Source organism: Pantherophis guttatus, chromosome 2, assembly GCF_059756535.1.
Source record: "Pantherophis guttatus breed Tessera chromosome 2, ASM5975653v1, whole genome shotgun sequence".
In the NCBI taxonomy this organism is placed as follows: domain Eukaryota; kingdom Metazoa; phylum Chordata; class Lepidosauria; order Squamata; family Colubridae; genus Pantherophis; species Pantherophis guttatus.
The window spans coordinates 220769125-220788275 of record NC_142064.1 but is presented as its reverse complement, the minus strand read 5'-3'; the positions used below and the strand labels follow the sequence as shown (position 1 = coordinate 220788275).

At 34.0% G+C, this 19151-nt stretch overlaps 1 protein-coding gene across 10 annotated transcripts in view; it reads left to right on the top strand.

The window, feature by feature from the left end:
* Positions 1-19151, top strand: part of ERC2 (ELKS/RAB6-interacting/CAST family member 2) — a 622345-nt gene that overhangs the window by 248785 nt on the left and 354409 nt on the right. For all 10 annotated transcript variants that reach the window (XM_087887861.1, XM_087887858.1, XM_087887855.1 and 7 more), the window contains 3 exons: positions 10074-10211; positions 15492-15632; positions 17336-17476. In XM_087887861.1, coding sequence (XP_087743987.1) covers positions 10074-10211; positions 15492-15632; positions 17336-17476 — 420 coding nt within the window. The remainder of the gene's footprint in view (positions 1-10073; positions 10212-15491; positions 15633-17335; positions 17477-19151) is intronic.

Here is a 19151-nt window from a genome sequence, read left to right as displayed (position 1 = left end):
CAGAGGGCTCTGTTTTCATAGAACCTCTGTTGGACGTCATCTTTGTCATGGATAGCTGGAGAGTAATATCCTGAGTAGCATTACATTAATGTTAACAAATCCTACTCCGCTCCTATTGTATGACCCTGTTATACATACTTTGTAAATAGGGGCTGTTGTCTCCTCTTTTTTCCCCTTGTATATGTTCATCCATACCTTACCCATTCAAATTCTCCTGGTGCATTTGGTAAACCTAATGTAGAAGTACGCAATCTTGGTATTTTAGAAGAAGGGAATGAATTAGGATTGACTTAATTTACAAAGTAGAAAATGGAAGTCTGTAATACTGAGGAACGTGAACACGTAAACCTTATGATTTTGTTCAATTAATATAATACATTTTAATTATGTTTATTACTTACAATAGTGCTTATGAACATCTGGCTCAGTGAAATTTCTTTAGATCTGTTAATCTTTTCTCTCCTTTTAGAAGTTTTCAGTGTGTACTTTGTTCCTCTTCTGCTTTCTACATTGTGTCTTTGAGTGGCCTTCCCACTCTCTTTCTCCCACTGCCTTCTGATTTCATTCCTTCCTTTTAAGTCATTGATCAAAATGTATTTTATTCTACAAAGCTTCTTCTACCTCAATAAAAGAGACCATTGACTAATCTTTGCTACTTATTTATTTAGCAGGGATTTAGTGTGGCTTCCTTTTTTTTAGCCAGCACAACATTTTCTTTATTTTGTGAAACTCTTGCATTCGTGGTAATTAAATAAGACCTGTGAAACTTTGAAAAAAAATATTTTAGTATACTCTCGCATTGACTATAAGTGAAAATTATAAAAACACGGATTTAATACTGTGAATTGAAGTATGTTAAAGTGAAAGATCACTACATTAAGATGACACCTTACTGCAGCAAGTTATACTGTATGCATATGAATATTTGTAAAATTAAAACCATGTCCCATTATGGAACATAATTAGGGCTATAATAAAAAGATTTAAGTGTTTTTCTGTTCTTGGATCAGGTCCATTTATTTGTTGCCAACAATCTGATAATCACAGGGTCTTAGAACTACAGAATCATAGATTTGGAAGGGACTTCAATGTTCATTTAGTTCAACTCCTGCTCAGCACAGGGTTTCCAAAGCATTTTGAACCAATAGCTTTTCCAATCTCTGAAGAAGGTTTAAAGACCTCCAATGAAGGGGAACAGATTCACATCATGAAACAGCTTATTCTACTGGATGACTGTGAAATGTATTTTACATAAATATTTTTTTTTGTCTTCACATTCAATCACTCATGGAACTGAGAAGTATGTTTGGCTTGAGATCAGTGATAATTTGTGAAAAGTATTTCCTAGTCTTCCAAGAGATTATATTATTTCCAGACTTTTAGAATGAACAAAACTTACCTCTTTATTAATAAAATTTATTTTCTTTAAAATGAAGTGCATTATTTTCCGAAGATACTATCCCATAAACCTACACAAACCATTTAATGAAATACTTGGAATTAGCATATGAGAAGTTTCTTCTAGTTTAAAGACTAGCAAGGAGATGTGAGCTCCCACCAATTTTTGTCAACTAGATTACAATTTGATTTTTTATTGTATTGTATTAAAATCATTGCAAATATATTTGTCTTATCAATCATTAAACAATATGATGGCACTAATCAAGGATGTTCCCTGTCTTCTCTAATCTTTAACTTAGTTCTTGAATATGTAGCTTCTTTCATTAGACGATGTCAAGATATGCAGGTTGTGATGATAGTTGATATTGATATTGAATACAAACTGTTCTTACGGATAGATGATATCATAGCTATTGTGGATAATTTTTCAATTCATTGCCAAATCTTATTGAAGCTACAAGCAATATGATTTATGTTCTGGTTATACCATCAGTTAGGAAAAGTCTAGTCTTTTTTCCTAAAGGATCTAAAATATCTATTCGTTGATATCTATCCATCAACTAATGTATATTTTAAGAGGGATTCCAATATTAATTCCTAATAAATATTTTATACAGATAGAGAAATTATTGAGAAACTTTTTTGAGTATTGCCTGCATTGAGTACAATTAGATAGTAAGTTCATGAAGCCTTTGAAATCTTGGCAAGTAGTAGGATCAGGGTACAATAAACTTGGAATTTCTTTTCCAGACTTGAAAGCTGCTAGACATATACTTGGTTATTAATAGATAAGTGATTAAGTTTTCAGTCAGAATATGAATATTGATATTATGGAATATTTAAAATTTGAAGTTAATGAGGAAAATGTTTAATTGGAAACCCTGAGCCAAAGTGTCAGCTTTGTGAGGTAAACCAGACAGGAAAGATGGCTAGATGAATTAATTCTACTTTATTGTAAAATTACATCAACATAATCTTGTAATTCTGAAGGTACAGTATACTCCCCCCCCACCACTTTACAATTCAGGAGACTAGGGAGGACCGTTCTGAGTCACTTGCCCTGGTCATATTCCTGCTGTGGGCTAAATTGCCTTTTATCTGACCTTTCCCTTGGCTGCCTCTCTTTTTTCTGCCTCCCAAGGTCATTTCCACATACCACTATACAAACAAAGGATAAATACCTTAAATTGATTGGCTTATAATGATTATTTTAAATTTTTTGAGATATGTTTGGACTATGACTTTCTAACAGCTTATGCTTGGCACTATGCATAGTTGAAACATGTATTAATAAAACAGTGTGCCATAGGGGCTTCAAAGTTGCCTGCAATTCTACAATCTTTAAGAGATGCATAACATGAAAACAACAAATGGACTAAATGGAATTTAATCATAGGTTGAAGATTAGCATTAGTCATATACCTGAAATGTGGAATGAAAGATTTGAATAACCAAGCTTAGAAAATGAATGGGTGCAAGTCTTAATAAATATAAAATATATTTATAGATACAGATGAAAGTGAAGATGCTTCCTGTCCAGTCCAACTCTGGTGTACATAAAATCTCCAGAAGAGTAGTCAATTTGTGACTTTCCTTTCCAGATTAGAGGCATATTATGGTTGTTTGTATGCAACAGTGTCCACATTTTCACTTGACCATGTCTCAGACATGCCTTATTCTTTATTAAGCTGTGTCCCCTGAAGTTCTACTAGCTTCTCTCCAGCCTATAATGGAAACAGACTTAAGATGACCTTAACAACCTTTTCACCAATGCTGTAAAGTAGATCAATATTTACATTGCCATATTTCATTTAGTGTCCATAGACAAGGAGGGATCATCTTCTCTTAAGCTATGGAGGCAGGAACCTTTTATTTAGTTACCAGATACCAATTCTCCCTGAATTTAGTGGAACTTAACATCTGAAGAAATATTGATAATTCAGTTAGCTTATGGTCCACACAAACTGTGCTGATTCTTAGTTCAATCTTTAGCCAGTCTTAATATATTGTCTCTCCAGTAAGGTGAAGGTGCTTTATTAAATATAGTAAAAATACTTTGCTACAACTGTACAACCAGAATATTTATTTTATGGAAGAAAAATGAGGCTGGAAAGACAGAGAAGAGAATGTTAAATTTCCATATATTAGATCTTGTACACTGCAGGAACTACTGTCCCTTTTCTACATTTAGTTTCTCCGTTACCTGGAAAAAAAATCGAGAATGTGTTATTTTTAAATATGTAGAATTAAAGAGGTCATGGAAAATGATGCCATGTTTTAACAGTTTTTTTTTTAAAAAAAATAATCTCATAGCTAGTTGTGAATACATTTTCCTCCAAGTTGCTTAATTCCTTGCATAATTTAATACTATGTCTGAAAATAAACTTTGAATCTCAGAAGAGTCAAAATCAAGATCAAACGAACTTCATAGTTGAATTCTCCTTTTTAAGTTATGGTTTGAGTTTAATTTTTTTTTTTTAGTTTCATAAAAAAAGTATGTGGAGAAAGTTCCAATTAATCTTTTAAGTAAAGTTTTAAAAGAAGTCTTTAACATGTATCTGTAATTATTGGTGATTATAGTGTTTTATCACCACTTGTAGCTTCCAGTACACTATTTTTAAAAACTTAAATGACAAGGGATTTTTTTTGTTTTGTTTTGTTTTGTTTTGGGGTTCTTAAATTTCTATCAAATTGTAACACTTAAATCCTTTGAGCATTTAAGAAGCATTCCTGAAATGTTTGCCAGAAAAGTGACAAGTTTACCACTTAGAAACTTATTGACAGGACACATAATTGAAAAGATTGCATGTGAAAGATTTTAATGATTTTTAATAGATGGAGTGGCAGCTCTAAATGTGTTTATACCCATTTATGGAAATACCAAAGGATTATGTGAAGTCATTTTAATAGACAATTGTGCAATCTGATTGCAGACAAGGCAGCTGGAGATTATACGTATGATTCTTAGCTTGTCTGGTCATGTCTTCTATATGCTGGTTAGAAACACATTTAACACCAGTGCATTGACAATTGGTGGTGACACCCCCCATCTATCTAATTAGTTTTTCAGTTTAAAAAAAAAATGAAGAAATGTCCCTGATGTCACCAGTAATTGCAATGTTGTCATTTATAATAATTAGCATCTGAATGGTTTTTCAAAAGATATATTTATTAATTTCTATCTTATTGACATTAACTTAAGAGCAATTGTGAAAATAGTCAAGACCAGGTTGTACGTGGAAAAAGCAATATTAACATGACTCAAATGTTTTGAAAGAGTGTAAAACTTGGAGTTCACAGGATCTAAACATTCTACTCACCATTGTCTTTTGGAAGTGTAATACAGAGTGCAATGCACATAATTTAATGTCTGTATCCTTTAAGGAAAGCATTTTTGCTAAGTGCAGCATTTTAAGACCCACAGTCTCAGATAAAGCTTGTAGTATAATACCATGATTTCTAAGAGAACTGATATAAAGTAAATACATGAGAATTCAGATAAACATTCAGGAGACGGTATTAATTTAGGGTGTTTATTATATGTATTGTAGCCAGAGATAATTTAAAAAATGCCCAAACTTTGTATACAAATTATATTCTCCTCCCTGCTCCATTTTGTTTGTTTGTTTGATTGCTTTGCTTATATCTATTCACATCTATATTTTGACAGAATCTAAATGTGTAGTGTCTTTAGAATTCCACAAGGTGTCGTAATGTAGTTGTTGAATCCATCATAGAAATGAAAGAAATATGATGTATGCTCTTTGGAAGACTAGTTAGCATTGATCTGAGAACAGAGAATGCATAATGTTATAAAACAGCAAACTGTTAATTTATTTACTGATTGCCTTTTTTCTATAGTTCCGTATAATGCTGTTGTGTGCAAAGAAACAAGAACTTACAGACTCCTTCCTAAGAAGCATCTGTCCTTTATACTGGCAGATACATAGATCCATTTAGTTTTTCTATTTGCCCAGAGGAAGGTGGAGGTAGAATATTAAAGAGACTCCAACTTATTTTTAATTGATATTTTTCTGCATTTATTTTATGATTCATATGCTTGTCAATTTTTAAAAATACACAAATCTATACAAATAAAGATACAGAGCTGGATATTCAAATAATAATGATTACAGGTTCACGGATCAGCTATATTTCATGTATCAATATTGAGCAACATTTTGGTGATGGTTTATTTTCTCTTATACACCTTATGGAGCATCATTTGGTAGGGCAATGGACTTGAGAGTTTATATTGTCAAATGTTCTCATTCAAATTCTTATCTTCTATTAGAGATTTCATTCTATAATGATGACCAAAACTACAATGAAATTAAAAAATAAACTACCCAGATTTACGTAAATTGAACAGTAGCAGTACCTCTATAATTTCCTGAACCACTGCAATTATTTTGAATAGGATATCATTACAGATAGTCCTTGACTTACGACCACAATTGACCCCTAAATTTCTGTTGCTAAGTGAGTCATTTGTTAAGTGAGTTTTCCCATTTTATGACTTTTCTTGCCACAATTGTTAAGTGAATCATTGCAGATGTTAAGTTAGTAACATGGTTGTTAAGTGAATCTATGGCTTCCCCAAAGACCTGTGATGGTGAACCTATGGCACATGTGCCAGAAGTGGCATGCAGAGCCATCTCTCCGGGCACGCCAGCCATTGCCCATTGCCATTTTGGGTTCCGCGTGGGAGCACCAGAAACCGGAAGAGCAGCTCCCTGGCACGCATGCGTGTGCTGGGAAGCTGAACTTCTGGTTTCTGGCATGCGCATGCACGTGGTCTTTGCATGTGCATGCATGACAGGAACCAGAAGACCAGGTGACTGGTGCGCATGCACATGCCGGAAAACGGAAGCTCAGCTTCCCAGCGTGCACATGTGCGCCGGGGAACTGCTCTTCCAGTTTCTGGTGCTCCTACATGTGTGTGCCAGGGAGCTGCTCTTCTGGTTTCTAGTGCTCCCCTGTGTGTGCGTGCATGCTCCCGTTTCAGCACTTGGTGCCAAAAAGGTTCACCGACACTGCCATATACTTTGCTTCTGAGGTCACAAAATGTGATCACAGAACTCTGGGACACTGCAACCATCATAAATATGAGTCTGTTGCCAAGCATCTGAATTTTGATCACATGACCGTGGAAATGCTGCCACGATCGTGTGAAAAATGGTCATAAGTCACTTTTTTCAGTGCCGTTGTAACTTTAAACAGTCACTAAATGAACTGTTGTAATTCGAGGACTACCTGTAATTATCATTAATTTTCTTTACATCGATCAAGATTTTTTTGGGCAATATTAGTTTTACTTAAGTGCTCCATTTTCTCAATGTTTCTGTTATTTTTTTCTTCTTTTTTGTCCCATTTCCTCTAATACATAGATAAAAAGCAGAAATTTGCTTAACTTTAAATTTAAAAAATCATTATGTACTGTTGAAAATAAAATGTAAGAATGCACTACTTAAATTGTTTAGTTCTTTTTTTATTGTACTAAAGCATCATAGACTAAAATTTTTCTTGTATCCCAACCTTTTTTCTTTTGAACTGTACAGCAAATAGATGCAACTTCCACCTCCACCCCGCCCCCAAACCATTTTAACATGATACAATTCTGTCTCTTGGGGGTTTCCAAAATAATTTCTATCATATTTGTAATTTATGTCAAGCATTGCAATCTAGAAAGTATATGACATTTGGGATGGGATGGGTATTTTATTGCAAATGAGGAACACTTCTGCCAAATATATTTCTTCAAATGAAATAAATATATTTCTTTCCCATTATATCTCAGTTTGGGTATAAAAGCTTATAAAGAAACTGCAAAGCAAAGTAAGCCAATGACAGTCTAACTATGCAACCATCCCAATGCAATAAAGTTTTAAAATACTGTATATCTCATTCACAAGTTAGAATATAATAACCTCACCATTGATCTACACTGTATCACATCTCTGGAGGGCTCCAAATTGAGGGAGATAATTTTATGGTATTTAATAGCTATATGGGACTACCCTAGGTGAAATTTGAAAGCACAAATAAATGTAGAGGGTCACAGTGTATGTGAATTCCAATAGTCTTCATTGGATTCCATATACTTTGATTATTATTGACTGTTGGAGTAGGTGCATCACGTATCATCATAAGGTTGTGTGGCATGCCAATAACAACTGACTATGATCAATGGTACAGAAATGTGGATTTGCATTTTTTTTTTTAATTTTAGGTGAATCATTCTATTCAGTTAAGATTTATTGAAATGTTGACTGGCAATAACTGCACTTAAACAGTGGCTAAATAAGTGGCATGACGGAAGAAAACTTTCCAGGTAATCTAGCAAAGCCAGATCACCTTTCAAAAGATCTGTAAAACAGGGACTTCCGGTTGATGTTGCTGCGGGGTCGGACATGAGGAGCGGATCTCCGAGCTCCCGTGCTGAATTCTCCCTGTTGGTGGGCTCTGAGAGGAGCCAAAACTTCCCTGTAGGAGGCAAAGCAAAGAGGGGTGCCCTGTGAGATCACGGAGAGTTGCAACTCTCATGCCTGACCCAGGATTTTTCTTTCCCTCTCAGCCACGATGTGGAGAAGAGGCAGCCTAAACATGGCTGCCACAAAGCTGGGGCAGCTGAGGAACACCTAAGACTGGTGCTGGAGTGGAGTTAGTGAACAGTGATTGAATCTGGTTGAGAAGATTCCTTTTTTTTTTTTTTGCATTAGTCCCTAAACTTAAAGGAAAAAAGAAGAAAATCCAGAGAAGAAAAGAGACTCTTAGAATTACCTTTTTTAAAGTGGCGAACAACCATAGAGAGAAATAAAAGGAACTGATGAAATGGAATGAAAGGAACTGAGGGGAGAAAAGCTAAAGATTTTTTAATCAAAGAAAATTAGATTTTAAATTGGGTAGACATTGTTATGGAAAGGCATTATAATATGCTGGAACTATGTACCTGAATTGATTTGGGTATTTAATTCTGTCGCTATAAACTGAATTAAATTTAGATTTTAATTTACCACATTCGAAACAATGTTGAAACCTCTGTTGATGCTGCCATCTACTGGTGAATAGAATATACTAAACTCCTGCAAATCCAGGAAAACTTTGACAGGAGAAATAAGCAACATCTTTTTGAAGGATTGAGGTGATACTAACTTTGTTATAATTAATTACTTTACTATTGTGATAAGGAAGACTTTTAAGTAAAGTAAAGTGACTTTTGTTGTGCGGAAATTGTCTGGACTATTTAAATGTAATTGATTACTAACCCTGAGATGTAAAGAGCTATGATTATTGAACTTTGATGAGCAAAACTGGAACTGAATATATTGTTTGTGGCCCTGACTATAAGTGGACTTATTAAACTAAGACAAGCCTTTTCATGGGGAAATGAATGAGTTTTCAAGAGAAATGGCATGGATATTTCAAAGCATTAGGCATACCATGACAAAGAACCAAAGAGAGATAAAAGACTTAATTCAAGGCATGAATGACAAAGTAGAAAATATGATACAACTGGCAGTGAATGAAGATCAAAGTGTCCAGGAAAGAGAGGAGAGGACGGAAAGAATGGAGAAAAAGATAGAACAGACAAATCACCAAATAAAATAAGCAGATGAGAAAAACTTTTTGAGAGATATAAAAATGGAATTGGAATTGGATACTCTGGAAGATGTTTTTGAAAGGAAAATAGGACTATGGGTGGATACTCTGGAGATTTGGCAGTTTAGGAGGATAGAGATGAGAGAAAGACGGAATAATGAAGATACAGATGTTGACAGAGACAAAGATCCAAGAAAGGAGTATGGGAGGAAAGCCGAAAAACAAATAAGAATTGAAGTATTAAAACGGACCAGGGATATTGGATAGAATAGAGCTATTTTTTCCTCTTTTTTCTTTCTTCTTTTTTCTAATATAATGATGGCCTGATTAAAAACTAGAAATAGAGGTAGAAATAAGAATATATACCTTTACATGAAGGACTATGTATTAACATAAATATATGTTTTAACATTAGGATTAGTAAGAGTGATCTGACTAGAAGCCAGAATAGAAGTAGAAATAAGAATTAGGGGAAATATTAGTAGTGATAATTTCTATATAAATTGAAAATAAGTAATAATTAGATGGAAAGATGAGAGGTTGAAAGATGATATTACTATGTATGTTCAAGAAGATCATTGACATTAGAATGGAACATTGAAATATTGAATAACTACTTTAAAATAATGAAGTACATTAATATTAGGATTATATAAATTTGATTAATGTAACAATAGACTGTTGTTATTTGTATTAACATGAATTATACCCAGAGGCCACACTGTTCATGTATTGATGTCAATATAAGTTTAAAAATAAAAACCCAATAAACCTTGGGGGGAAAAATAAAGATCTGTAATACTCTTATTTTAGGTCCAGTCTTGAAAAAAAAAATGCTAAATGCTTTGTTAAATCAGGTTGAAATGGAAGTCTTTTCCCTATATTTGACTAAGAAGCATGATACATTGATTTTAAATATAAATTTTGGTCTACGTGTTCTGGTTCTGGATTTCAGAAAGAAGCACCCAACCTATGCTTTGTTTTGTTAGGATAGCATGAAATCTTAAACCTTGCCTTCTGTGATAAAGAAACATTTCATTATCTTGCCTCTCTCTCCCCACCCCACAAAGATTGAAAATCTTCAGGAGCAACTTAGAGATAAAGACAAGCAACTAACTAATTTGAAAGATCGTGTGAAATCACTACAGACAGATTCCAGTAACACAGATACAGCTCTAGCTACCCTGGAAGAAGCCCTCTCTGAGAAGGTAGGTTCTCTTGTTTCCTTCTACAATTTCTTTTTAGAATTGGCTCCGATGTTCTACCAGCTGGTCCTTTGGACACAGAAATCTCTCCTAAATGATTAATTTCATTGAACCATGTACAAAAACTATAAAGATCTTCAGGATTCATAGATCCTGTTTGGGGTTAGTAGATATTTCTGTCTTAAAATACAAAGAATTCATTTCCTAAGGTGCCAAACATGTATTTGTGTCTGGACAGCTAAAAATTACAGCTTTGGCATTCTCTCCTCAGTTCTGATTGGCCCAACAGTTTCATGTTGGTAAAAAATTGAATTGCTGATGTTGTTGCAAGTCAGGGCTCGAATGCATCTTGATACAGAGGATCATCCTGATACAGAGAACGTGGTGGCTCAGTGGCTAAGATGCTGAGTTTGTAAATCAAAAGGTTGGCAGTTCAGCAGTTCAAATTCCTAGTGCTGCATAACGGGGTGAGCTCCTGTTACTTGTCCCAGCTTCTGCCAACCTAGCAGTTCGAAAGCACATAAAAAATGCAACGTAGAAAAATAGGGACCAGCTTTGGTGGGAAGGTAACAACGTTCCATGTGCCTTTGGCGTTTAATCATGCAGGCCACATGACCACGGAGATGTCTTTGGACAGCGCTGGCTCTTCGGCTTTGAAACGGAGATGAGCACCACCCCCTAGAGTCGGGAACAACTAGCACATATGTGCGAGGGCAGTGGTGGGATTCAGCCAGTTTGCACCACTTCGGGAGAACCGGTTGTTAACTTTCTGAGCAGTTTGGCAAACTGGTTGTTGGAAGAAATCATTAGGGTAGAGAACCAGTTGTTAAATTACCTGAATCCCACCACTGTGCGAGGGGAACCTTTACTTACAGAGCTTTTGGTCTCTGTGATTGAGTTCCTGTTTGCTTTTGTGGAAAAAAAAAAGACATTAGACTTGTAAGAAGAGAGATATAAACCCAGAAATGCTTGCCAAACAAAATAAGACTAGAAAGGATACATTGTTGCAATTTCATTATATTTGTGGTTAAACATCCAAAACATGATATCTAAAAGCATTTTAACAAGTGTAGTCACCACCTATCTCAGAGATATTGCAGTTCAAGTCCTCTTTGTTTTGTGTTTGTGAATTATGACGTTGAGCGTTGAGCGAATGTGTGACTGACAACAGAACTAGATTTCAGTCAATAGAGTAGAAAAAATAATAACTAAAGGTACAAGTGTCGCTGTGTAACCAAATTAATCTTAAGTGATAACTTTAAACCTGCCTACAGAAATTCATAGTATTTTGAGAGATATTTTTTCCATTGTGCTTAGTTTTCTATTTTTTATTTCCTATTCTAGTTTTTGTTCTTTTTAATGGCTTTGAAGGGTCACATAACATTGTATATGTAATGTTGCATACGTTTTCCCCAATTAGAGAATTCTTTCCTTAATGTACAAATTTTTAATGTAATTTTTCTCATATGCCTATATTACTGTGCATTTTCCTCAACATACATACACATTTGTATAGGTTTTAAAATTGTGAGCTGCATTACAAAATGTAGAAAAATCTGGCAAGGACTATATTCTAGTTTGTGTATAACTTTGAAAAGTGCAAACTGGATCACTTTGTGCCTAAATGTGAATGAAATGCTGTCCTTTGTCTTTGCTCTTCCATATGCTGCACTGTCAAAAGATAGGATTGATTTATCCATGTTAAGATTACAAATGAGGTAGAGAAAGTAGTTGCAATGTTGGAGAAGGGATGAAATAGAGATCTGTTTAAGTAGACAGGTTTCATTTTCTGTTTGGCCCTGATTTTCTTGAGGACTATCACAGGGCCCCAAGTCAGAGTAGCTATTTCACATTATTGTGGGCCAAGAACATTTTCCAGGTGCTAAATTTTGGGAAATCATAGTTAAAACAGCCAATAGTGTGGCTGATAAGAAATACATTAGAAAAATATTTAATTAGAGATAAATTAGGAAAATATAATTAGACAATTGAGGTTTAGGATTTCTACCCCATTTGACCCACATCTTCTCTGACAATTCACTTCTCCAAGAAACAAAATCTTTACTTTAGAGTTAGCAAAAAAGAAGAGAGTACCTAATATATCTTTTTGCACATATTCGCTTGTGTTCCGCCACTCATTTTAGTTGTGTCTTCATTTTTTCTTTTCTACATGAAGTTTTCATTATTGCATCCCACCCGAAGCCTAATTATTTTACATATGGTAATAAGTAATGTTAAGTATTAAGATAAGCTTTATCACTTTATCATTTTCTGTCCAGAAAAGGTCATTCTCAAACTATAGTTAAGGGAAGCTCTTAATAAATTAATCTACAGTAATTTTTCACTTTTAAAATTAAGGATGGTCACTATTTTAGTAATAAATGTGATGTAAGGATAATTTGTATTTGGGTAGAATGCAAAATGATCACTTCCCTACAAACCAGAAATCTAAGAAAACCTGGAATGTGAGGGGCAGTTGACTGCTGGACAGAGTTAAAAGGAAAAGAAAGCTATTATCAAATTGAAAGACAAGACAAGACAAAACAAGACAAACAAACAAACAAACAAACAAAAGATCTTGTTCTTCTCTACAGCCCTTCTACAATTTGATATAGAGAAGGGCTTTTGCTGATGAACAATTTATAACTTACATTTTGAATCTATATAACGATATTGCTAAATAAAATTTAATTTGCTAAATAAACTTTAAAAGAGCCTTGGTAGTACAGTGGTTTAAAGCACCCTGTTATTAACACAGCTGCCTGCAATTACTGCAGGTTCAAATCTTACCAGGCTCAAGGTTGACTCAGCCTTCCATCCTTTCTAAGGTAGGTTAAATGAGGACCCAGTTTGTGGGGGCAATAAGCTGACTTTGTATAAATATACAAAAGTATGAAGGCTATTGCTTAACGCATTGTAAGCCGCCCTGAGTCTCCGGAGAAGGGTGGCATATAAATCAATTTTTTTTAAAAAAATTGTTCATAATCAACTGATCCTCCCTATAAACAAGACAATTTAATACCTGTCCCCAAAGTATTTCTTGTATCCAGATGTATCGTGTTGGCATATGTAATGAAATGTTCAAATATTTTCCAAAATAAATTCAGATAAAATATTTATTTCACCAAATTTATTTCGCCAAATAAATTAACTGCTGCAATACAATTGGGAAAATTATTATTTATTTATGTCTTTATTAAATATTTATATGGCTGCCCAACTCACATGCACCCAATTCTTCCAGCATTTTATAAATAAGAACAGGGGCATATATGGAACAGTTCAATGTAGATTTTCCTTGGTTAAAGGAAAATGGGATGGAAAGTTGGAGTCCAGTAAAGGAAAAGCAATATCTTCTGAAGAAGCAATTCAGTTGACACTTCAATAATTTTTATAAGAAGGATTTCAAAGTGAGACCACATTTCTGTTCAGTCATATTGCTGATCAAGTCCATCTTCCAGGTACAAAATCTGTAGAATACACGTGTTAGCCAGTAGATTGTTTGCCAGTAGATTGTTTGATAAGAAATATAATGGAAAACCTTATATTTTATATAAACCTAAGATAAAGTAAGAATATCTAAATTTCCCAGATTATCAGTATTTTGGAATATCTCTCAATAGTTACAGTATAATACATATATCAAATATCCAGGTTACTAAGGCTAAGCTATCAGAGCCATTTTATGGAAACCCAGAATACACTTCTAGTAAGAAACAAAGTTCACTAGATCTGTTGAATTCAAATTTATCGGCTGAGATCTTGATAGGGATGGCTATGTCATGTCTTTGGGGAATAGATGCAAGAAGCATTTCATCATGGAACAGTAGCTGTCGTTTTCTACTGTATATTGTGTGGTGTATGTGTGTGTGTGTGTGTGTGTGTGTGTGTGTATGTATGTATATGTATGTATGCATTGACAATAGAGATGTACCTATTTTGTGTGTTTATTCTTTGGATAAAGTGAACCCTGAAAAAGTTAATGCTGTATGGGTGCAACAAATTTTTATAATTTTATAATTCTAGGAATTCTGGGCAGAGGAATTAAGTGAGGCTAATAGTTATTCAGTCAGGGTGGGATTAGGGCTAGTGTTGCAATAATAACCAGTAATAAGTGAATAGTCTTCCATTCTGCTTGACATGAAAGAAATATCTAAATTTGCCAGTATTGTATGTTTGCCTTAATTAGTGCAGTTCATCATTGCTATCCATCTAAGGATTTTCAGCCTTTCTATAAAAATGGTTTTTAAAATGCAGTAGCTAATAATGCCTGTTCTGTATCAACATTCTTATTTCAAGATCATTGGTATTAGAGATGATTGTTTTTCTATGTCAAAAATCTCACAGTGTGTACACTTGGAAAGTCCCTTGACTGAGACCTGATTAGTTGGTTAAATAAATGGCTTCACTTGAATGTTAAAAATCTCACAATAATATTAACATTAGTTATATATTTGTACATCTAGTATGATACATAGCTTTTGCTACAGTACTGATCAAACAGAAAGCACTTTTGTGTGATGTACCATATTGTACTACAGAAGAAAAGGGCTAAGGTTATTAGGGAAACACAAATATTTGCACACTCTTTTAAGAGTATACTTTTCAAGTGAAGTATGTATTTTCCCCCCTCTTGAGTTATATTGCTTGTTTGGCTTCTGAGAGAGGGACTGTTGCTTGGTTCCTCTTTTAGAATGTTAGTTTGGTCTGGAATATCAGCACACTGACAATAATTATTTATTCCTTCGAGAAAAGTGAAGGAATATTAGAAAGTTAAGTTTACATTCTTCCAAATCTATTCTTACATTCTCCCATTTATTTCATTAGTCAATTTTTTTTAATGAAATAAACCCAACCCATCAATTTGCAAAAATGGCCTACTAGAAGTTATTTACAGAGACAATCAAGAGTTCATATCCAAGAGATGGATACATTCCCAAATTCTACACTACCCAGCTTTGTGCAGCCTCTCACTGGGATCTCAGTAGATTGTCTGCTTTTCCTACCTGTTTTAGACAGCAAAAGTGAATTCTCAAGCATCTGAATTCTCCCTCACATAGTTGTTAGTCAGCACTTGAACCTGGTGGGTCACACTGGAGAAATTCTGTCCTAATATGTAATTGCTTCTATTATGGCCTTGTTATGTATGTTCTGCTGTTGAGTGCCATGCTTGATTTTCTATTTGAAAACGTAACATAGTGTATTTTTAGCTTCCTTTATGTTCACAGAATTTTCAAGCTGCTGCTTCTGTTTTAAAATATACCCATATTTTTATGCGTTTAGGAGAGAATTATAGAGCGATTAAAGGAGCAGAGGGAGAGAGATGACCGTGAAAGAATTGAAGAGATTGAATCCTTCAAAAAAGAAAACAAAGACCTGAAAGAAAAAGTTAATGCTTTACAAGCAGAGCTGACAGAAAAAGAGGTCAGTCTTTGCAACCAATAAAACATTTTATTGTAGGGATTCAAGTGTTATAAAGAATCAACCCTTTACAAGCAATGTAAATGTTATAAGTTGGTTATTAAGGCGATTTATCATACTTCAAACCAAGTAGTTTTGCAATCTTACAATTTTTACGCATCTGTTTATAAACAGTATCATAGGATATGGCAGAATCCAGCCAACATTGGCTATTCTAGCAAAAGCTAACAGTAAAATATGGAGAGGACATCGGTGGGAGACCATGGGGCCAAAGACTAGACTGTAATGTTGAAAAAAATAATCTGGAAGAAGAATTTGTTTTCTGTGCCAATGCTGAGAAAGCTGTATGGGTATGTCCTGCACAGGTATTTCCTGGTGACAGATTTGTCAAACTTAGATGAACAGAACAACCTTGCTATTTTATCTAAGATCTGGATGTATTCTTCCCTGAACACAATTAGTCTGGATTTAGCATGGATTCTACTAATTAGAAGTAGGGATGATTTTCACTTCTTTTCACTATCTTCTTTATGCTATTATTATATTTTTCAAAAAGGTCCCATACATGTGTAATCGATTTTATAGAGATTGCACAGGACTACGGAAGAAAGGGAGATAAAGCTTCAAGAGCTGTCTTAAAAGAGCCAACACAATCAATGACTGTATTCCATCATTTCTGCTCGTGGTTCTAGAAACCTGCATACAAATGCTGGTTAGCTTACTATAAGACTTTATACATGGGGCTGTTTCTGAAGATGTTCTAAAAGCTTTGATTAGGACAGAATTTGTTTAGATTATTAATTAGAACCTTGTCTTGCAATTAGTTGCAATTTATACTTTAGTTATATTTTATACTAGTATTTTGTAATATTGCTCTACTGGCTCTTGCAACATTTTCCAGGCTAAATCAAAAGGCTTCTTTTTTCCTTTGGACTATGGTATCTGAAAGATGACTTTTTTCTATTTAAGCCTTGATGTTATCAACAGAGACCAACTTCTAAAGATAGCAACTAGTGAAACATCTTGTCAGTGTTGTCTTTTTAGGATTGTAGAATCCTATCCTCAGAGATGAAGGAGGCAAAGTTTTTTTTTTCTAAAAAACAGATTGAATTACATTTTGATTTCAAAATTTAGGATGAAGTTGCTGAGTGGACATGAAATATGCATTTTAACGCACACAACTTCCTTTTACATACGTATTTTTCCCTTCTCTCCACCATGGTGAAGGGAACCTTCACTCTTGTGCCTTAAATATATTTGGCGAGGGAATAATTGTTACCCTTCGTGAAAAAAATTGTGATTCTAAGGAATCCTAGAATGACATAGCTAGGCATTTGGTTCCACTGCTGCTTCATGGCCTAGTTGACAGTTAATTAGTTAGGTAGCTCAGAATGGAGAAATGTGGACCAGGATCATACAGAGTAGTATCGAACAAGTCTACATGGTGGCTTTGATTATGGAACTGAAGCTCTATTTCTTTGGTTTGACTAATAAAAAACGAAAGAAGATTATCTATAAGTTCTGCCTCCATGTGAATACATTGTAAGTAGACTACTTGCTTTCAACCAATAGATTCTGAGATATTGGCACTACTAGTCATCAGAAAACTATATCTCTCATAGTCCAAATCTACTGTGAAAGGTTTACAAGCAATTGCAATCTAGTAATCTCCATTTTCAATTTGTCTCCCGTATCTTTTTTTCTAGTCTAGCTTAATTGACCTCAAAGAACATGCATCATCGTTGGCTTCAGCAGGGCTGAAAAGAGACTCCAAATTAAAGGCTTTAGAAATAGCCATAGAGCAAAAGAAGGAAGAGTGTAGTAAGCTAGAAGCACAACTGCAAAAGGTAAGCATGATGGAATATTATTGATTCTTACTCTAGTTGCATGTTGGCATTTTTGTAGTGAAAAATGTTTCTGTTAGATTCTGTTAGTTTCAAGCTCAAAGTATTAATGATTTGAAATGTTGACATGATGCTTTATCAATTTTTCCACTACAAAGTCTTTTTTGTTAAATTGTTTACATCTCATGTATTGTTATCAAAGGATTGTTATAAGCTTAAAGTAGAAGAACATTTTTTTTATTAGTAGTGCTTTAGATTTGTTCTTAAGGAAAAAAACTATTGTATATAATTGAATATTGGATGTTGTCTAGCTAGCACATCTAATCACATTTGAACTAATAATTATCAAAATAATTTTTACTATATTTTAATAATGTATTAAATCACATTAATACATTTACTATCATACCTTATTTATCCATATGTCAGTTACTATTATATGTAGTCTTTGTTGAAAGACAAACTCATGGCATATTTCTTGATTTAAGTATCATGTTTGCCTTTCAAAATTTGTAAATAGCCATGTTGCCAATGACTTAATGAAGGTACAATGCTTTAACTGAAGAGAGAGAATTTAATGTTTAAATTTGACTGTTTTCTGGCTTTCATGATATCTTGGAAAGAAATATATAATGTGAGTAATAATTAAAAACAAAGATACTGTTTAAGATTTTATGCACATGGTACATGGTATCTGGGTAATAAGAGAATATACTACTTATACCGCAGTTGATGCTTTGCAGTTCAAGATAGCATACTAAAAAACAAAATATAGGAATACACTTAATCACTGTCAGCCAATTAAACTTTGATATGAAGTAATCTGGTAGTCTCAATATAGCACAAAATATATCTGGTGCACCACTATAGATTTGATATCCATAGCATATTTGGGCCATGTACACTATACATAAATTATGTGTAGCAGTTATTCTTTCTTGCAAATTTGTATGTTACTGTGGTCACACAAGGCTTTCAAAACCCTTCTTGCTAGATTATGCCATGCTAGTTCTGGGAAACTAAATATGATTTTAAAGTGTTAGACAGTCCACTTCAAATTAATATCAATTCTTGTATAATTTTATTTATTTTTATTTAAACCAGTGTTGCCTGCAACTCAGGTCCCAACTATGGCTTTGGAAATAAACCAGGAATTTGTGAAATTAGCAATCAAACTATTGACAATTGATATAGTTAGTGGGGAATGTGAGTAGGTTGGCCTTTTTCCATGGAAGCCCTGTTCATACTTGGTTACAGCTGACCACTTGTTGACCATTAATGGACCAGAATATTAAATTATCAAGCCTTTTTGCCTCATTCAACTTTTGTAACATTTTGATTGATTTAGTTTACAGCAGCAGCATTTCTCTGCAGAACTTTAACCTAGAGATAGATCAGGGGTTTGTTTTGTTTTTTGAAATGGTTTTTTCAGATTTTTTTCTGAATGAAAAGAAAAGGCTTAATAAAAGCAAGAATTCCCCCCTCCATTTCATCATGTTATTGATATCTTAAAAGCTAATATCTACATTGTTTGAAGGAAAACATAGGTTGTGAATAATAATGATCAACAATGATAATTTCTGATTTATATTTTATTTGGTTACATTAAATTCAAGCAATCATTTAGAAGAAAATGGTCACTGGAAATCTTGAAATGCAGGCATTTCAGTTTTAAGAA